This window comes from Octodon degus, unplaced genomic scaffold (assembly GCF_000260255.1).
Source record: "Octodon degus isolate 3935 unplaced genomic scaffold, OctDeg1.0 scaffold00005, whole genome shotgun sequence".
In the NCBI taxonomy this organism is placed as follows: domain Eukaryota; kingdom Metazoa; phylum Chordata; class Mammalia; order Rodentia; family Octodontidae; genus Octodon; species Octodon degus.
This window is the reverse complement of record NW_004524581.1, coordinates 24,064,767-24,084,131: the sequence shown is the minus strand read 5'-3', so window position 1 is coordinate 24,084,131 and position 19,365 is coordinate 24,064,767. Positions and strand designations below refer to the sequence as shown.

The 19,365-nt window shown below is 55.9% G+C and overlaps 2 protein-coding genes across 2 annotated transcripts in view; both read right to left on the bottom strand.

Moving 5' to 3' along the window:
• The window catches only part of Tfeb (transcription factor EB), a 37,668-nt gene extending 32,600 nt beyond the window's left edge, over positions 1 to 5,068 (bottom strand). The window contains exon 1 of the mRNA XM_004624155.2: positions 4,745 to 5,068. The gene's annotated coding sequence lies outside the window, so the exon portion shown is untranslated. The remainder of the gene's footprint in view (positions 1 to 4,744) is intronic.
• A 1,818-nt stretch (positions 5,069 to 6,886) lies between these two features.
• On the bottom strand, positions 6,887 to 15,083 carry Pgc (progastricsin). The gene is made up of 9 exons (XM_004624153.2): positions 14,983 to 15,083; positions 12,148 to 12,307; positions 11,780 to 11,897; positions 10,984 to 11,102; positions 10,209 to 10,408; positions 9,487 to 9,612; positions 8,793 to 8,940; positions 7,549 to 7,647; positions 6,887 to 7,170 (listed from the first exon to the last, which is right to left on the bottom strand). The coding sequence occupies exons 1-9, from the start codon at positions 15,039 to 15,041 to the stop codon at positions 7,018 to 7,020; spliced, it is 1,182 nt and encodes a 393-aa protein (XP_004624210.1). The 5' UTR covers positions 15,042 to 15,083; the 3' UTR covers positions 6,887 to 7,017.
• Between the last annotated feature and the right edge of the window lie 4,282 nt (positions 15,084 to 19,365).

Here is a 19,365-nt window from a genome sequence, read left to right as displayed (position 1 = left end):
GAAGAGAAGATGGGGAGAGTAGGAGACGAGAAGAGAGGAGAGGAGAGGAGAGGAGAGGAGAGGAGAGGAGAGAAGAGATGAGGTGGAGGAGGTGACAGTGACAGAGCAGAGGGACACAAACACACCTGTCTCTGGCAATGTGAAGAAGCCCTGTACCATCTCAGGACTTTGCCAGCAAGATGTATATCACCAGATGTGGCCTATTACCTTTCAACCAGAACTGTGAGCTAAAACAAACCCTACTTCTTTATAAACTTATCCCACCTCTGGTATTCTATTACAGTTACACAAAACAGCCTAACACAGAGAGTTGTATATAGGAGCTGGAGGAGGGAGCACTAATGACCTCGGAAGAAGTCCTTGCCTCTACAGACAAGAGGCCTGACAGGACCACGTCAATCTAAGGCACCACTATAGTCAGGGAGCTGGGTGGGATAGCTGCAGGTGCAGTCTGTGTTCTGGGACCACGAAATGCAGGTTCCAGCCTTTCGGACTAGCAGGACAGTGAATGGGAAGCCGGGGGGGGGGGGCTGCTGTGTACCAGGCAGCTCCTCCCTAGTAAAAACTGCCCTCTGAAGAATGAGGGTCGAGTCGCCCAGGTTTGCCTCTTGACCAGTGCCAGGGATTGGGGTGTGAATTCATTCTGCAAGATTCCCAGGTGAAGGTAAAATCCAGCAAGAAGGATAGTGCCCTGGGCCCCTGGAAAGCAGGGCCTTGAAGGAAGGCCGGGTTAGAGGGAAACAGGAGGGGCAGCTGCACCGAGGCCTCTGCAGGGTGGCTAGGACTCTGGGTCACCACACATCATGATCCGTGTTGGCGCCCCCACCATCTGCAGAAGAACTGACGAAGTGGCCCCAAGGGAGGGGACAGGGAAGATGGCTGGGCGTGTTTTCTCCTTGTGCCAAGGCAGAAAGCCGGCGTCTGAATGCATGCTGCTCCTGCCTCTCTCCACTGCCCTCTGATCTTGCCCACAGCCCTGGCCACCCCACAGCAAAGCATTTCCTGTGGGTGAGATAAGTGTCAGATCCTCCCCTATCACAGAGATTTTATCTGCCCTCGGTGACATCACAGCTAAGAAGATGGTATCTCTGGTGCAGTGGGGAGGAGGGGCAGCGGGCAGCCACAGCGACAGGCAGTGGCAAGCTGCCAGGCCAGATGCTCCCCAAGGAAACCCAGGGTCAAGGTGGGGGTACTGGAGACGCCCCAGGCATCACCAAGTGCCCTGAGCTATCTCATGACACAAGAGACCCAGCCAGGGTCAGGCAACAGGGAATGGGAGGCGGGGACGGTCAAACAGACTGGCCACTGAGTCAGCATTGCTGGGCAGAAGGCGCTACTCCGAGGACCTCAGACTCGTGCAGAGGTGGGCTCAGGCCCAGATCGTTACTCCTTGATGATGGGAAACAGAGACCTGAATGAGCTGCAGGGCGGGGGCCACGTGACTCAGAGCTGCGTCCGCTTCTGCGCAGTAGCACCCTGGGCTCTCGCTGCGGGGCTATGAGGCAGGGGCCACACGGAACTACATTTTGCAGTGTGGAAGCTGAGGCACACAGGCTAAGCAGCTTACGCAGGGTCACACAGTACTGAGAGGCAGAGCAGGCATTCCCAGTAGCCTCGCCCCAAAGCCCACAGAGTCAACAACGCACTACGACTGGGTTACACTTGACCCGGGGCTTGGTACATGTGGCTGTGGTTCTGTCCCAAGAAAAACTGCCCAGTGGCTTTGTGAGCACCAGGTTTCGGCTAAAGGCACATTCCGCAGACTCCAGCAGCCCCCAAGAACCCCTGATTTATATATTTCCCATCCTAAAGCCTGGAGCTTGTCCTGGTGCCCTGGGGAAAAGTCAGGAGAGGGTCTGCATGGAAGGGGACCCCATATATGATAGGGGTTCATAGACTTGGAAACTGAGGCCAAACTGAGGGGACCTACCCAACCACACATCTGGTCAAGGCAGCGTGAGGCCCTTTTGACTTTGCTGGTCCCTTTTTTACCCAAAATGCCACATCTGAGTAAGCAAGTGCCTACTGGCACTGTCATTGTGGTTACCACACATGAGGAACACGGCACAAAGGTGGGCATCACCACACTGTCAGTAAGGGATGCTTTTACCCTGCTGAGCTGTCTGGGGTCTCCAAAGAGGCCCAGAAAGCTCTGTGTGGACCCAGCTCCTCCATGGCCAGGCAGGATAGGGTCTCACCAGGCCCTTTGGTCCCGTGTCAGCATCTGCAAAGAGGCCAGAGGCCAGGTGTGGCCCTGGACCAAGCAAAGGACCCCACGTGCCCACCCCTTACAGTGGCCCTTGCTGGGGACTAATGACATGGCCTTTGGAGTCATCCAGACTTGGGTTAGAATCTCAGTCCTGCTACTTCCAGGCTGTGTGGATCAGTATAACAAAAACAGTAGCAGAACCGGGGATTGAACTCAGGTCCTTGCGCTTGCCAGGGAAGTGCATACTCCACTGAGCCATCTCCCCGGCCCCTGTTAACTCTTGTAGATACACATCTATTCACACAAAATACATGTATCAGTCATCTCCTGATCACACAGCCAAACTCACACTAACAGCAGGACCCCACAGAGTACCACCATGCTCACCTCAGACCGGGCACTGCCCACCCTTAATCCTCAACTAAGGCCTTTGATGCCAACACACTCTGGTCCCTCCTTCGGGACAGAACACACAGTCCCCAAGCAGGACCCACAGCCTCCTGGCTTCCCCACACTTCTGTGGCTTTGGGACCAGGAACGCTCTTCCTGTCCCTGCCAGGGGCAGCCAACCCAATGTCCACGGTCGGGGGTCTCCTCTCTGCAGCCCCCGCCAGGCTCCAAGTGCCAACTGAGCTGTGCTGGGGAAATCCCTGCTGCCTCTGAAACCAGTTGACTTTGAAAAGGAAGAGACAGAAGGGGGGGGGGTGGCTGGGCCACTCCCTTGGGGGCAGGTGCTAGTGACTCTATAAACTCTGGCTAATAATGCAATTACGGTCATAAACAGGGCCCCTGGAGAGACCAGGGCCACCAGGTCAGGAGCTAGACCCCTGCCCCAGGCTGCTCAGCAACAGGCTGGGGGGTGGGGGCTCCTGTCTGCCCTGGCCCCTGGGGCTGTTCACCTGGCCATCAGCCCCACCAAACCCTCCTGGCTCTCCTATTCAGGGCCTGCCCCAGCCAACCCAGGTCCACCCCCTCCCCATTCCTTCCTTGGGACCCAGAAAAAAGAAATGGGTCTGCATATGGCTCCACCTTACAGGTCCTGTTAGGGCCAAAACAGCCTCCAGCGGTCAGGCTGTGTGCACTAAGTAACACTGGCTCCCCTTGGGGAAGTCGCTTTGCGCTCTCACCAAGCAGCCAGACCCCCTCGGAGTCCCAGCACTCCAGCCTCAAGGGCCAGCAGGAGGCAGAAAGAAGGCGCCCAGCAAGTCGATAGCTTCCTCCAGCGGGGAGACTGAGGCGGGAGAGCCCCTCTGACGACCAGGCAAGGCCCCCAAGGCGGCCCACCCTCCCCTTTCACGCCTTTCCCGGCCAGTGACCAATGCTGGCTGTCACTCCGCAGACGGAGCTCCCCTAGGGCAGGGCCCCGAGAACGCGCGTCCCAACCTGACCCTGAGCCTGTCTGGAAGGACTCGGCCAAAGAACCAAGCCTGCGTCCCTCCGCCCTGAAGGAAACCAGGGCCTGCTCTCTGCAGCCCAGCGACCCGAGAGTATGTGGCGCCTGGGTAGGTGGAATCTGGCAGGGCAGTGCCGGGCCCCGGGCTACGACCCAGAGGCCTCTTCCGCGTCTGGATCGCGCACCTCCTCCGGAGCCGGCGGTCATGGGCCGACACTTCCCGGGGACCTAGCGCCGCGCCAGAGCGCAGCGCTCAAATTCAGTCTAGAAACTGTCGGCGCGGAACCAAGCCCGGCACAGACCGGCGAGAGGACTGCGGGGCGGGGCGGGGCCGGGGCAGGGCGGGCGCAGACGGCCGCACCCGGGCCCCCCTTCCTCCGGGGCGCACAGGGCGGCTGCGGCGCGAACCTGCTCGCGCAGCCCAGGGCGGCTCGGGGCAGCCGTGCGTGAATCCCAGCCCAGGCGGGAATGGGGGAGGTGGGGACCCAGGCGGCCTCGGCCCGATCCGAGGCAGGAACCGCGGCGCTGGGGAGGGCTCCGAGGTCGACATGGGGGCGCGGAGGGGGCGCCGCGGCGCTGCTCGGGCCCTGGAGGGGGCGCGCTTTCCTGGACGCTAGGCCAGGACAGAGCGGGAATGGGGGGATGGCGTGGGATGGGGGGCTGGGAGCCCCGACGGAAGTCAGAAGAGGGGCGCACGGAGGGTGCGGTACGGGGCTGGGGTTCCTGACGTCGCGGGAACCTGGAAGGAAAAAACTCTGCGCGGGATCCGCAAGGAGAAGAGTGGGGGCGCCGTTCGGAGTTGGGGCAAGGAGGGGGTCCCCAGCCCGCCCTGGGGCGTGGCCGCCCAGCCCCAAGCCCCGCGGCCCGCGCGCTCCCTGCCCCTCCCACGCGCCGCCCTCGCGGGTTACATAAGGGCGCGCGGCCGCCCCCGGCCCGGCCCGCAGGGGGAGGACGGAGAGGAGGAGAGGGACAGGGAGGAGGGCAGGGAGGAGGGGCGCGGGCCGGCGGATGCGGGGCGGCGGCGTGCGCTCCGCGCCCCTCTCTACTCGCACCCCCCTACCTGTCTCCGGGGCTGCGTGTGGAGGCCGGGCCCGGCTTTGGGGGTCCTGGGCCCGGCGCGCGCCCTGGCCTGGCCCGCTCACCTCGCTCTGAAGGTCAATCCGTCCGCCGCCTGCGCTCCACGGTTCCGGCAACTTCTCCTAAGTTCGGGTGCCCGACCCGCAAACTGCGTGCGTCGCCCGCTCCCGGGCTCCTGGGGCTACGCGCCACAGGAGAGTCCCCACCCCGCCCGCACACCCTTCCCGGTGCCGTCGGCGCCGCCGTTCCCTCCGTCCCGCCCGCCGGCCGCCGCCTCTGCTGTCACCGAGCCCCGCGCCCTGCGCCCGGCCTCCGGCTGTCACTGCGCGCCTACTTTCCGCTGCTCCCGGTAGAGGGCAGCACCCGCCCAGCGGTCCGGCCCGCCCATTGCAGCGGTGCAAGCGGGGAAATGTAGTCATCTACGCCCTGCGCTTGGCACGTCGGGATTTGTAGTCCCGCCCCATGGGCCAAGGGCTATAGACTCAACCTTTGGCTAAGAGTTTGATCCCCAGTACAAAAAAAAAGTTCTGTTTCGCTTCTGTTCTTTTGCAAGTTTGCTCTTCTCTTATTCAGTAATGTCTTGAACTGCGACTGTATGTTACCTACTGACTTGCATGCCTCAGCATACACCGTTTCTTGGGGGCCTGCCCATTAGCTCAGTTGTTTAAGTGATTGCTTAAACAAAGCAATCAGGATGCTGTGGTTCAACCCTCAAGCCTTACCAGACCTGCTCTGAAGGCATCCTGAGCCAGCCCCCCCCCCAAAAAAAAGTTAAACTACTGATATTTGGGGGCCAGAGAGATAGCTCAGTGGAATAAGCACTTCCCTGGCAAGCGCAAGGGCCTGAGTTCAATCCTTGGTTCTGCAAAAATAAAAACAAACAAAGAGAAAAAAAAAAGCATACACTGTTTCTTATAACGAGGAATGAGGGTGGAGGGGTCATATAGCTCAATAGAATAAGCGCTTGCCTGGCATGCGCAGGGTCCTGAGTTCAATGAGGGTGGAGTCTGCAAGGTGTGCTGTTGCCATAGAAACCGCTAGGTGGTAAAACCCAGTTTCTCCCCTGGTTGAAAGAAAGGTGCGGGACCCGGATGTTGACCTTTATCCGTGCCCCTGCATATAAGAGCTGTACTGTGAAATATGAGTACAGACAGAGCTCGCCTCCTGCACACGCACTCCCTGCTATGGGGTCCTCCTTCACACACGCACACGGACCCACACAGGCAGAGAGCTTCCTGGTGCCCCTCTACCATTCTGCTAGTCGGAATTTTTCTGATCTCTTTTCCTGACACCTCCCGTTGGAAGTCCAGGGTTGGAAGCCATCATCTTTGCTTTCTGTCCCTTCTCTTCCTTTTCCTCCTTCTCCCCACAGGACATTGCCCTGGGCTTCTGAGACTTTGCTAGGAAGCTCCTAGGGAGGACCTGAGCAGGACTCTTGCTGAGCTGGTTAGAGCAGGAGATTTTCACATGAATGCAAATCTCCCCCTTTCCCTCTTCTCTCCCCGTCTCCCTTGTCCACGTTGAAGGCTGGACTGCCTTCAAACACAAATTCTTGGACCTAGGAGTTGTCTGGGTCAAAGTGCAATCAACCTACCTCAGCCCTGTCCTTTTCTTTTTTTAAATCTTTTTATTTTATTTATTTGGTATGGCATGTGGTACTGGGGATCAAACCCGGGTCCTTGTGCCTGCCAGGCAGGCACTTAGACCACTGAGCTAGCTCCCCAGCCAGCCCTGTCCTTTTCTGCAGGTCGTTTCTGGCAACATCTTACCTCCTCAAGGACCCTAAGCTTGTGCCAAACACACAAAGGCTCGGAGCACTGTTCAGGAAATTCCAGCCCAAACTGATTAATACTGAGGAAACGGACACCTGTGTCTGGGGTGGATGTGCATGTGCCTGGTGGAGTCTGATGGAGTGGGCAGGCAGAGCACTTCAGGGAGGTGGGGTCACTGTCCCACCACAGTCCCCCCCACGCCATTACCCCATCTTTCCTTTCTGCAGAGAAGCTGGCACACACTCCAAGCTCTTGGGGTATAAGGCCCCCCCGACACTGTGCCCATTTCTCCTAGAATCCACAGCCCACCAGAGAACCACCCAGGCACACAGCTGAGTCACAGCAGAACTTGCCCTGACTCTCACTGTTCCTGTCCCCAGAACCAGGATGCCTTCCAGCCTCTAGTCCTCCTCCAAAAACAACACACTACTCAACATGGAGAGCTATTTATTATTAGAGAAAGCCCAGGGTCCAGAAAAGGGGAGCTGAACCCAGGAAGGGATGTACAGAGGAAAGCCGCATGAGCTGGGGGCCCCAGGAGGGTGTCCAGGGCCCAGGGAGCTCGTCTAGATGGCAGTGGCAAAGCCCACCCTGTTGTTGGCCATGTCGAAGACGGAGTAGTAGGACCTCAGGAAGACGTCCCCAAGGATCCAGTAGGGCTGGCCGTTTTCAGAGGACAGGTAGGTGGACTCGAGCCCCACCATGCAATACTGGTCAATCTGTTCAACAAAATAGTTGCATTTGGTCACTGGCTGCCACATGCACTGGGCAGCTCCCAGCCCTGAGCCCTGAGTCAGGGAACAGGTTCAGGGATGGAGGGAGGACGTGGGGGGGGAGTGCACATTTGTCCCACAGGTGCCCTCGACCATGCCGCACACTGGAACCTTCTCTTCCTGCAGGTGTCTTCCTGCTTATGATTAGCAGCCCAGCCTGCTCCAAGCTTGGAGCCTGACCAGCTCGGATGTGACCTGTAGCTTCACCCAGTTGAGCTGGGTTGGCTGAGCTCAGTTCTTTAACCTCTCCAAGTTCCCTGAGATTTCACCTGCACCCTCCTCCCACCCTGGGTTGGTGGCTCGGCCCCTGAGACCAGGACTCACATTGAGGATGTAGGCTGAGGGTGACAGAGGGAACTGTACGCCGCTGATGACGAAGGTCAGGGTAGGGAGGTTCTGGATGCTGTTACAGTCCACCATGTACTGCAGGGAGGAACGGGCCTGGGTCACTTCACAGACCCAAGGGAGCACCCCCCCCAAGCCCGCCCCACCTGAGCCATAAGGATGCTGCTCTCTGAACAACCCTACATAAATAACCTGGATCACGCACGCAGGGCTGTGCAGAGAGTGGAATTAAGGGAGAGCTGAGAATCTTCCCCACCCTAAAATGCTCCTAAACTTCCCCTCTGAGGGGCCGAATCATTGCCCTTTCTCCAAAAATATCCTTTGAAAGTACAGATGTGAAGCTGGTGTGGTGGAGCACACCTGTAATCCCAGCACAAGGAGGCTGAGGCAGGAGGATGGCCTTTAGAGGCCAGCCTGGGATACATAGTGAGTTCAAGGCCCAGCTGGACTACATAGCGAGCCGCATCTCAAAAACAAAACAAAACAAAGATACTATACAGATCTGAGCGGTGTACACCTGCAATCCTATTGCTCAGAAGACTGAGGGAGGAGAATAGCTCACCTGAGCTACACAGTCAGTTCAAGAGTAGGCTGAGTGGCTGGGGAGATAGCTCAGTAGATTAAGTCCTTGCCTGGCAAGTGCAAGGGCCTGAGTTCAATCCCCAGGTCCAAAAAACAAACAAACAAACAAACAAAAAAAAAAAACAACCCTGAACTACACAGAAAAATCTTGTCTTTAAAAGACAAAATTGGAGGACAGGTATATAGCTCAGTAGCACAATGTCCACCTAGAAAGTGTGGGGTCCTGAGTTTGATTCCTGGCATGCTAGCACTCAGGAGGCTGAGGCAGAATTGCTGAGAGTTTGAGGCCAGCCTGGGCTACATAGTGAAACCCTGTCTCAAAAAGACAAAACAGGGGCCTGGGAGATGGCTTAGTGGAATAAGTGCTTCCTTGGCAAGCACAAGTATCTGAGTTCAATCCCCAGTTTCAGAGGAAAAAAAAAAAAAAAAAGACAAAACAAAGTACAGATCTTTAGAGAAAGTGGTCTATTGGTCCCCTAAAGTGGGTGGGGTGGGGTTCACTAAGGGAGAGGATGGACGCTCTGTGGGGCTCAGGGTGCAGGCGTGGGCCTGTGGAGGTGAAGGAGGTCCCCCCACCCAGGACCACCAGCGCAAAGAAGGAGGCTGCTCTGTGTCCCCAGGAGAAGCCTCAAATGACACACCTCTCCGAACTCGTTCTCCTGGGCTCCTATGGCCTGCATCAGGGTGCTCAGGTACTCCTGGGGCACAGTGAGCAGCGAGGTGCCCGTGTCCACGATGCCCTGGCAGCCTTGGGAGCACCAGCCGGAGACCTCGCCGTCAAGGAGGAAGCTGTATGGGGAGCAGGCAGCAGCCTCAGGCCTGCCTGTCAGGGCAGTGGGGCGGGTGTCCCACCACCAAGGAGCCCTGGAGCCAGGCCCAGCTGGGGCAGCCAGGCCCCTGCATAGCCTGCCCAGCTGGCCCTGCCTCACACGGTCCTGGATGTGACTGAGGCCACCTAGAATTAGTTCTCAAAAGTTTCATGAACCAGGCATGAGGGGCACTTGCTGTCATCCCAGCACTCAGGAGGCTGAGGCAGGAGGATCACCTCAAGTTTGAGACCAGCCTGGGGTACATAGAGTTCAAAGCCAGCCTGAGCTGCACAGTGAGACCCTGTCTCCAAAGATAACACAAAAGCCCAGAAAACAACCTGAGATTAATCAGAAGATCTTTGAACAAATGAGTCCTCCACTTGCAGCTTCTTACCTGGGCCCGCTGCCCTCAGCACCAGGTCAACCCTACCCACCTGTCCTCCATGCTTCTGTGTCCCCTGTGGTCCCCCCAGCTCCCAGCAGTGCTGACACCCACCCCTAGGAGGACCACAGACTGCTGACTCACTCTTCAATGCCAATCTGCCAGTAGAGTGCCTCCGTGACGGGGGTCCAGGAGATCTCCCCCGAGTACAGGCTCTCGTCCACACCGCCCAGGATGAGCGCGCCCCCTTCGTTGGTAGTGTCCTGCTGGCTGCAGGGACAGGGAGGATGGGTCAGCAGGGGACTCTGCTCACTCTTAAGTCCCCCACCCCACCTTCTCCACCACCCCTCCTTCATGCTGCTGGTGAACTTGTAATGGGGATGGGGCAAGCCTGTTGCTTCTGTGCCAAAAGTGAAGGAGACAGAGCTTTGTGGGAGGGGAGGGAAAAGCTTTGCAGCGCTTCTCCAGGTCGGGAGCAGAAGAACTGCAAACCGGCAGAGAGTGAGGCCCCGGCATTTGTGGCAGGCGACAATGTAGAGTCCCTGCTAGGGAGGAGGCCAAGGCGTGAATGACAGCCAGCAGGAGGTGGAAGGTGGCCACTTCTCAAGAGGAAGAAAGCAAGCGAGTCTGCTGGCCCCTGGCTGGCCCTGGAGACTCCAGGTCGCTGTGAGCAGTGATCAAAGGAGATGAAGCCGCCGATTACCACCCAGAGAGAGGGTCGGTCGGGCAGCGCGGGAGCCAGCTGAGGAGCGCGGCTGGAGACGGCGGGGGTAGCTAGCGGGCTGGGCCACGGGCCGCCGCCTCAGTCGCGCGGGGAGACTGGGACGTACGTGGTCGGGGGGCTGCGGACACGGGCAGCCACTCACCTGCCCAGGTAGACGCTGAAGAGCGACTGCGAGAGGGCGCCCTCCCGCAACAGGCCCTGCAGGGCGGTGGTGGCGCCCCCTACCGACAGGCTGGGGTAGGCCAGACCCATGATGCCATCAAACTCAGCATAGACAAAGTTGCTGCCGGGCTCGTTTTCACTGAGGCCAAACTCCTGCTTGGGCACCTGGGTTTCTTGGACCTGGGGAAGGGGGATACGACAGAGGTGGTGACAAGTCTGATGGCACCCACCCTCCCCAGCCCATCTGGCAGAGGGCTGCTCTTCATCCTTCTTGTCGCAGCCCCTCCTGTTTGTTAATTTGTTTGTTTGAGACAGGGTTTCACTATGCAGCCCAGACTGGCCTTGAACTCAGAGCAGTTCTCCTGCCTCAACCTCCTGAGCGCTGGGACACAGGAGTGTACCATCATGCCCCATTTGTTTATTTTTAGACACGTTCCACTGCATGGTCCACACTCAAACTCTCCATCCTCCTGCCTCAGCCTCATGAGGCCTTTTGTGACAGGTCTTCCCCGACTGCCTTGGTATCACACCTCCATCACCTTCCTCTGTGGACTCCCCAGATTTAACCTTTGCGAGGAAAAGGACCACATCATCTGGTTCCTCAGGGTGTCCCCCCCCCCCAGGCCAGGCACAAGGTGGCCCGCAGGGTGTGGGAGCAGTGACTAGACATGGTCTTGTCATGCCAACTTCCTGTCCACAGGCTTTCAGGGGATCCTTGTGGCCCCCATGCCTTGCACACCCCTTGTTGCACTCACGGTCATTGTGTCGTAGCCAAAGAAGCCAGTGAGGCTGCCAGTGCCATACTGCAGGGAGAAGGTCTGGTCAGCAGAGGTGTAGGTAGATGACTTGCTGGGGTTGAAGCGGGGATGAGTGGCTGTGGGCAGTGGGGCATGGAGCTCAGGCTCTAGTGCTCTCAGGCCTGCAGTGACCCCTCCTTCCCCAGGACCCCCTCCAGGGCTACCAAGTCAGAAGGGCAGTGGGGGCTCCCATGTGGGATCAGGGACCAGGCCAGCTTACAGAGCCTGGGGCACGTGGGCTGTAGCCACCCTGTGGCCAGCCCGGACTCTGTGCCTGCGTCCCTGACCCCGGAAGACTCCTGATCAAGTGTGCACACTGTGGCAGGGTGAATGAGCCTCAGGGTGTCTCCTCACCCCCACTCTGCAGACACCAAGAAGCTGTGTCCCCACTTAGCATGGGCTGTGCCCAAGGAAGGGCCCCTTTCACCAGAGATATCAGGACCCAGAACCCATGGCCCTGCATGGCCCGGTACAGAATCGGCGGCCATCTGTCTCCCAAGTCACGACACGACAGACAGGACTGGTACTGTCCTGTCCTTTGGTGACCCTCAGGGACGTAAGCAGAGTGGTATAGAATGGGACATTGCAGAACAGGTGAGATGGAGTGGTGAGGAAATTGCTCATGAGGAGCAAAACGGCTTCACAAGGGTAGCTGATGTGGTGAGGTGGCCAGCATCCACACCAAGTCCACATTGGTCATCACAAGTCCCCGTACTCCTGAGGGTGAGACCCCCAGCACCCCACAGGTACTCACTGCAGGCCAGGCTCTTGCAATAGACGGATGGCACCCACAGGTTGGAGGAACCGGTGTCGAACAAGACCTGGAAGCTCTGGGGTGGTGTCCCAAGGCTGATCTCACCAAAGTAGGAAGCCTGGGGGCCATGGGGTGGCTGTCAGTGTCCAAAGGACCTAGGGCCCAGGCAACTCTGCAGCAGAGCAGCTGGGGAACCAGACCACCCAGCAGCCCACAGAGAACTGGTCCCCCCTGAGTCTCCCTCACACTGCCCCAGGGCAGCCCCTGGGGGCTCTGCAGCCCCAAATAGTGGCCGCAGGGAGGGAAGTGGCCATAAGTCTCAGGGTAGGGAGGTAAGGGCAGGGACACCCTGGATGGCGGGGGCTCACATCCATGTAGGTCATGGGCTCAAACAGGACGCTGTAGTCGCCGAAGTTGTTGCCGAAAAACTTCCGGGCGTGGTCCTTCTTGTGGGTCTTCAGGAAGTCCCCCAGCACGCCCTTTTCCCTCATGGTCTCTCGGATGGACTTGAACTTCCTCAGGGGGATCCTGCAGTGGCCGCATGTCAGGGTGCCCCCCATCTCCCATCACAGCCACCACCTCCCTGCCCCTCTCCCTGAGAGCCTCTTGTTGGGCGTCCCGGCCTCCATCCCCTCTGCCTCTCTTTCTTCCCCCTCCTCCTGCTTGCCAAGCTCTTCTCTGTATTTTCTCCAAGATTTAGGAGATTTAGGAAGCAATGTTCCTCTCTGGCACCTGCCTCGCCTTATCCCAAGCACCCTGCTGTCCTTCAGTAGCCTACAAAGTCCTTCCCAAAGGGATGTTGGACATTCTGCTGCTTTTAAGGATAACTATATTTTTTTGAGACAGGGTCTTGCCATGTAGCCCAGGCCAACCTCAACTTTATGACAATCCTTCTGCCCCAGCCTCCTGCGTGCTGATATTACAGGCGTGGGCCACCGCGCCCTGCTACTGGGAAGAGTGCATTAAGAAAAAAAAAAAAAAAAAAAAAAAAAAACACAGTTCTCAAAGATGGTAAAATCCACCCCAAAGACTGCACCTTGCTCCAGTGGCCCTCTGGCACTGGCACTAGCTAATGTAACCTGGGCCTGGAGCAAGGGAGACAGCACTTGTTCTGTCCCTACTGTGAAGCAGACATATGGCCTAGACCACCGTGGTGTTTCTCAGGATGCTGGGTCACCAGAAAGGTGGCCCCGGGAGCTCCAGAGCTCGAGCCTCTGAGTCACAGATTTCCCCACAGGCACAGTTGCCCTGGGCCATTTCCTTCCAGCCCTGTGGCCTCGTCGCCCAGGGTCTCTGCACATGACCAGCCCTGCTCTACAATGCACAATTTCTGCTGCCTTCTCTTCTTTCCCCCTCTGCATCTGAATTCTCTCTCATTTTCCAACTTTTCAGCTAAACTGTTCCTGCAAGTCGTGAAGACTGCAACCAGCTTGGTGACAGGTGAAGCTATTGAATTTACCAGGCAATGTTTCCGCCAGGAACCAGTTGTTCAGCTAAGGAATTATCAGCTTTCCTGGGTGTCCGTGGGCCCCAGGAACCCCTCCAAGTGCCAAACTCTGGATGGTCAAGATGGCAGATGCGGCCAGGTGTGTCGTCTCGTACCTTCCCACACCCTGTGCATACTGTGATCCAACTCTAGATTAAATGTCTGCTACAATCTCAGTCTACATAAGTACTCAAGATATACCAACCAGGCTTGGTGGTGCACACTTGTAATCCCAGTATTTGGGAGGCTGAGGCAGGAGGACTCCCATGAGTTTGAGGCCAGCTTGGGCTACATATAAAGACCCTCTCTCAAAACAAAATTGAATGCTCATAGGGCTGGTCAAATAGCTTAGCAGATTACAGCACCTGCAAGCAGGCACAGGGGCTGGGGGTTCGATCCCCCAGCCTGCCATGCCAGCTCCACCCCCGGGGCATGCTGAGATGCAATTGAGACTGGGCGTGGTGGCGCATGCCTGTAACCCCAGCACTTGGAAAACTGTAAACAGGAGAATCACTACAAGTCCAGTATAGTAGTGAACACCGTGTAGACCTTCCCCCCTCAAAAAAAAAATAAATAAAATAAATAAATAAATAAATAAATAAAATTGAATGCTTAATGCTCAATGACACTGCATTGTTTATGGGAAAATGACCCAAAATTGGATACCTATTCAATTACAGATATAAGGTGATTTTTGTCTTTTTCTTTTTCTTTCCTTCTTTTTATAATGCCTTTGGTTGTTAAAGGGTCTCACTATGCAGCTCGAACTCATAGTGATCCTTCTTTTAGCCTCCCAGTGCTGGGACTGCAGGCCTATGCCACTATACCCTGACTCTGTGGTCAGCGCAGCCTGCCTTGAGGGCGGGGCTGGCACAGCATGTGGTGCCGAGAATTGAACCGCGGTCCCTGTGCTTGCCTAACCTTGCCTAAGCAGTAGAGCTATCTCACTGGCCTGCAAGGTTTTGTTAAGAATTCAATCCAAGGTTGATTGTGTGGCTGGAGGCAGGCCCCACAGCTTCCAAAGGCCCTGGTGGAACAGCAGGTGGGTGGCAGGTGGGAGCCGTCCCCATGTCCCCTGCCTGGGCCAGTACTCCACCTCGAGTATCCTCCCAACACCTCAGGGTATGGAAACGCTGTTGTGTTTCTGCTCACATAATCTGGGTATTTTCCAGTCAATTTAGGGCCTTTAAGAAAGTTTTGTCTCTGGGTTGGCACACACCTGTCTCAGGGCAGCTGGGGCAGGAGGATCACAAGATTAAGCCCAGCCTGGGCAACGGAGGGAAACCCCATCTTGAAACAAAAAATTTAAAAAAGACTGAGGATGTAGTAAACTGTGGCAGCTCTGGATTCTGTCCCCCATTAACCACACACAAAGAAAAAAAAATGAATATTTTAGAAAGGACTATTTTGTTTCTTATCTAAAAGGAGATAAGCACGAGCCACGGTCACCATTCAGTGGTGGCTTGGGCAGTCATGAGCCTCCCGGTTTGGGCCCTTCCTTTCCTCAGCTGGGGAGCGCACTGTGCTGCTGCCCGCCTAGCAGCTTCCTGATGCCAGGGAGGGCTGTGTTACCCCCACTGCTCGGGCTCGGTCTTGCACAAGCCCAGCTAAGGAAGCCTTTCCATCCGGAGAGAAATTCTAGCACAGAGCCGGGGGCCCTGTTCCCACTGCCCGCAGAGGGCTGGGGCTCCCAGCCCAGCCCGAACCCCAGACTTACTTGATCTGTGCCGCCTCCAAGAGCGGCAGGCAGAGCAAGGCCACTATCACCCACTTCATGATGCTGGTTCTCAGCTGCTCGAGGAGGAGAAGCCACCCAAGTTCCACAGTGATTGTGGAGTGCAGAACTGGGTGCCTCCGAGTCCTTTATATCCCAGCCTGATCCCAACCCCCATCCTGGGCAATCGTGGCCCCACACCTGGGGGGTCCACGGGGCACAGGTATCAGTGGTTTCTGTGTGTCTTTCCCTCTGGAGCATGGCCACAATAGACTTTTCATCTTATTGACTTTTCAATTCAAGCAACGGAGGCCAGGAGGTACAGCGATAAGAGGGAACAAAGTGGCCGTAAGCTGGAGAAGTAGAGATTGCGCCTCATCCAGGAACTTCGTGTCCATCATCAGAGCCCTGATGTGGGCATTTGGAGGGGAGGCCAGACAAAGATAGGCAGAGCCAGAGGAGGGGTGTGGGGTCACCTGACACCTGGGGACAGGCAAAGCTGTGTCCTGGGCACTGTCCCATGTGCTGTGGGACGCTGGACAACTTCCACCAGATGCCAGGAGCAGCCCCTAAGTTGTAACAACCAAAAACATCTCCAGGTATTGCCTGTTGTCCCCTAAGAGGGACAGAGATCATTGAGAACTCCTGGTCCATGGGTGACACCCTGAAGGTCTGGCTCAAACCCTGGGCCTCTGCACCAGAGTGCTTGGGATACTTGGGGATGGTAATGGTGAGGGTGGTGTGGGTACAGCTGGTGCAAGGGTGCCAGGGGGCCGCGGCTGAAGTCAGAGTTATTTGGGGAGACTTTAGAGACTTTCAAGGTCAAACAGGGTATGGGGAGTGATCCCCGTCCAAACCGGCCTATGTGTAGCGCAAGTACAAGGTCAGCCACGCTGGCTTCTGGTTAGGCCTGAAGCAGAGGCATGAAGAGGTGCCGTCGCCTTCCATAACCCCCTCCCCACCCTGCTTCCCAGCTACAAACTTCCAACCCCTGGAGTGACCTGAAGCAGGGGCCACCAACCTGGCCCAGCGATGCTCTCCATTTTAGGGTAGTAGAAAAAATGCCCCACCAGCACCTTCTGTGCCATCTCGTAGCCTCACCCGGATTTCTTATTCCCTCCGGCCCCAGGCAGAAAGCCAGGCCTGGACCTGCCGGCCACCAGGCTCCTCTGGCCAGTTGGGGATTTTCTGCTCTGGCTACCACAAGAGCCTTGCCCAGCCAGAGTGCTGGAGCCTCCTGGGCCCTAGGCCGGCAGGGAGGGAGGACCCAAAATTCCTGGGCCCGGCATGGTGAGAGAGGTCCCTGCCTGTCAGGTGTCTGCGATCCCCAGAAGCACACTGAGCTCTGGGGGTGAGGTGTGGGAAGACTTCTCCCGAGTGGGGGACCCTCAGTTTGAAACAGCAAGAAAACGAAGTTATAGAATCCTTGGAAACTTCCGCAGAACCCCCGAAGTCATGGGACTTGCAGGGACCAGGCTAGCTGTCCCCAGCCCCCAGCCCCACCACATCCTGCCCTGCTCCTGAGATCTGCAGCTCCTGCCCACCTAACCTGACCTTCTGACCACTTGAGCAGTTCCCTCAGGGACCCCAGCCATCCCAAGTTCCCTCCCACCCCAAGCTCTCTACCACCTCCACCCCTCATAGCTAGGATGCCCACTTTCCTGCTTTCCAGGGATCTGCAGAGCCTGAGAATGCCTAGGAAGTCGTCCAGGGCCTCTTGCTACATGACGCAGGAGCCTGCGGAAGCCTGACTCCCCGGCTGCCATCCAGGTTCATCTTCTACTCAGACATGGGACACCTTGCTGTCCCATGTGCTTCCTCCTGTGGGCCAGAAACCTTCAGAGGACAGAGACAAAGGCTCTGTACACCTATCCCTGGCTCAGGGTTCCAGAAATTGTGAGTGGTTGATGGAGCCCTTGGGATTTTTTTTTTTCATTTAGTGCAGGGGGTGTCTACAGGGTGTACAGGGTCTCACTACGTAGATCAGACTCACAGTGATCCTCCTGGTTTCAGCCTCCCAAGAGCTGGGATTATAGGCTTGTGCCACCATGTCTGTCTCAATCTCTGTCTCAGCCTGCCCTGGGGGTGGGGCCAGCACAGCAGGCCGGGGATTGAACCTCCAAGCCCTGCATCTGCCTAAACAGGCACTTTAATCCGCTGAGCTATCTGGCCAGCCCCTTCTTGGGATGGTTCTTTTTTTGTTGGCGGAACCAGGAATTGAACTCAGGCCCTTGCGCTTGCCAAGGAAGCACTTATTCCACTGAGCCATCTCCCTGCCCCTTTGGGATGGTTCTTAAAGGGGGGGTTTGGCTGTACCTTCACTCCATTATTCCAGTCCTCAGATTCCCACCCTGTACCCCAGGGAATCCCTTGGGAGATCCTGCCAGGAAGGACTTCAGACCCCCTCTCTTCAACCTTTCGGCTCATTCTCTCTGAGCTTCACTTGCACAGAAACTCGAAGGCCCCTGGAAAGAAGTAGATAGCATCCAAGCTTGTGGTGGTGGCCTCTGGGGGTATGCTCAGCATGGTCTCCTCAATAGTTCCAAGCTCGCCTTCCACCGCTGACCCGTGCAGGTGCCTTGCTTTGATTCGGACAGACAAGTCCTCCAGGGCCCCTGTGCTATGGCCTCCAGCAACCCTCCCCCAAACCACCTCCTTGCCCAGCATGGAGAATTCCAAATTTCTTCAGTTAACAGCATCATACATCCCAGTGATTTGCCTCGGATCCTACAACTTCTAACTTAAAGAAGAAATATCTTCCTGCTTTTTAAAGAGCACAAAGACTTCTTTCAGAGCGTTCACAAAGTGACATTGGGAACTAGGAGTGACAACAGCATAGTATGGATACAGTTACTGCCCATATTCCACCCATCACAGGCATCACTAGTCTATCCTATAGCTCTTTCTTGCCCTCCACCCATGGCAGACATCATGAGTCTATCATTTCACTCTTTCCCACAATGCTAAGGACAGGATTCTTGAATTTGTCCCAACCTAGTGTCATCTGAAGCCTTCCTCAGTCCAGAAAGAAATGACCATCCCTCATTCCTCCAATGTTAAAATCTTATTTATTTATTTATTTATTTGTGGCCAGCTCAGCCCACCTGGGGGAGGGGCTGGCTGGCATGTGGTGCTGGCGGATCGAACCGCGGTCCCTGTGCTTTGCTAAGCTTGTTCTAAGTAGGTGTTTTAGACCACTGAGCTATCTCACCAGCCCTAAAAATCTTTTAAACCTTTGAATGCTAAGTTTAAAATTAAAATTCCAGTCAGGCATAGTTGCACACCTATAATCCCACCATTTGGGAGGCTGAGGCAGGAGGACCACTTCAAGTTTGAGGCCAGCCTGGCCTCCATAATGAGTTCAAGGCCAATCTGAAATACATAGTGAGGCCGGGGAGATAGCTCAGTAGAATAAGTGCTTGCCTGGCAAGCACAAGGTCCTGAGTTCAATCCCCAGACACACACACACACACACACACACACACACACACACAATACATAGTGAGACCCTGTCTCAAACAACAACAACAACAACAAAATTCTGTATACATAGCACTTAAAAAATCAAAGTGGGTGAGTTCAATTCCCAGTTCCGTAAAAAATAAAATATCAGGGTGGGGCTGGGAATTTATCTCAGTAGTAGAGTGTTTGCCTAACATGTGTGAAGTCTCAGGTTTGATCTCTAGTATTACAAAAAAAAAAAAAAAAGATTAAAAAAATCAAAGCAACGTAAAAGCACAGCTGTTTGCACCTTTCTAAATTATCTTCCAGCCCGTATTATATACACTTCGATTTTAAGGTGACTGCGGTCTGGGTGTAAATGTAACCTCTGTTCGGTTCTTATCACGTGAACTCCGGCATACACATTTTTCCATGCATTAAGATAGCCGCCTGCTTATCACCTTCGCGGTTCTGTGAGTGCCATCATCTTGGTATCTGGGCTTACCTTGGCCCCGCGCATTTGGGTTATTTCCAGTTCCCACTGCTATCAGTAGTACCGGGGCTTGCAAACAAAATCCTTCGGATGGCCCAAGGAGTAGACTAGTGCCCCACCCGTGACCAGGGCTGGTGGAGCAGCGGCAAAAGCAGCACTTCTCAAGGAATGCTGGGAGAGGGGTCTCTTACAGGCTTATGAGTTGGGGTCAAGAAGCTGAGCTTCCCCAGCCTATTCTGGTCCCTGAGCTTGTCACTTCAGCTCTGGGGATCAGTGCTCCCTAAAGCTGAAGTCTATGGCAGGTGTCTTCGTGAATTTTTAGTTGTAGTTTCAGCTGTTTTCTTGTCTTTTTTTTTTTTTTTTTCATTTTTTTATTACTTTTATTGAGAAACAAATAGCAATGAGACAGTTTCAAGACAGGTTAGCAGGACAGTTACAATAATGAATACATT

Bases quoted from the DNA above. Each gene is read 5' to 3' on its own strand.
- Pgc (XM_004624153.2), bottom strand. From the start codon at position 15,041: ATGAAGTGGGTGATAGTGGCCTTGCTCTGCCTGCCGCTCTTGGAGGCG. The intron at 12,308-14,982 runs GTAAGTCTGGGG...CGGCCACTGCAG, and splicing joins TTGGAGGCGGCACAGATCAA to GATCCCCCTGAGGAAGTTCA. The intron at 9,613-10,208 runs GTGAGTGGCTGC...CTGTCCCTGCAG, and splicing joins TTCAGCGTCTACCTGGGCAG to CCAGCAGGACACTACCAACG.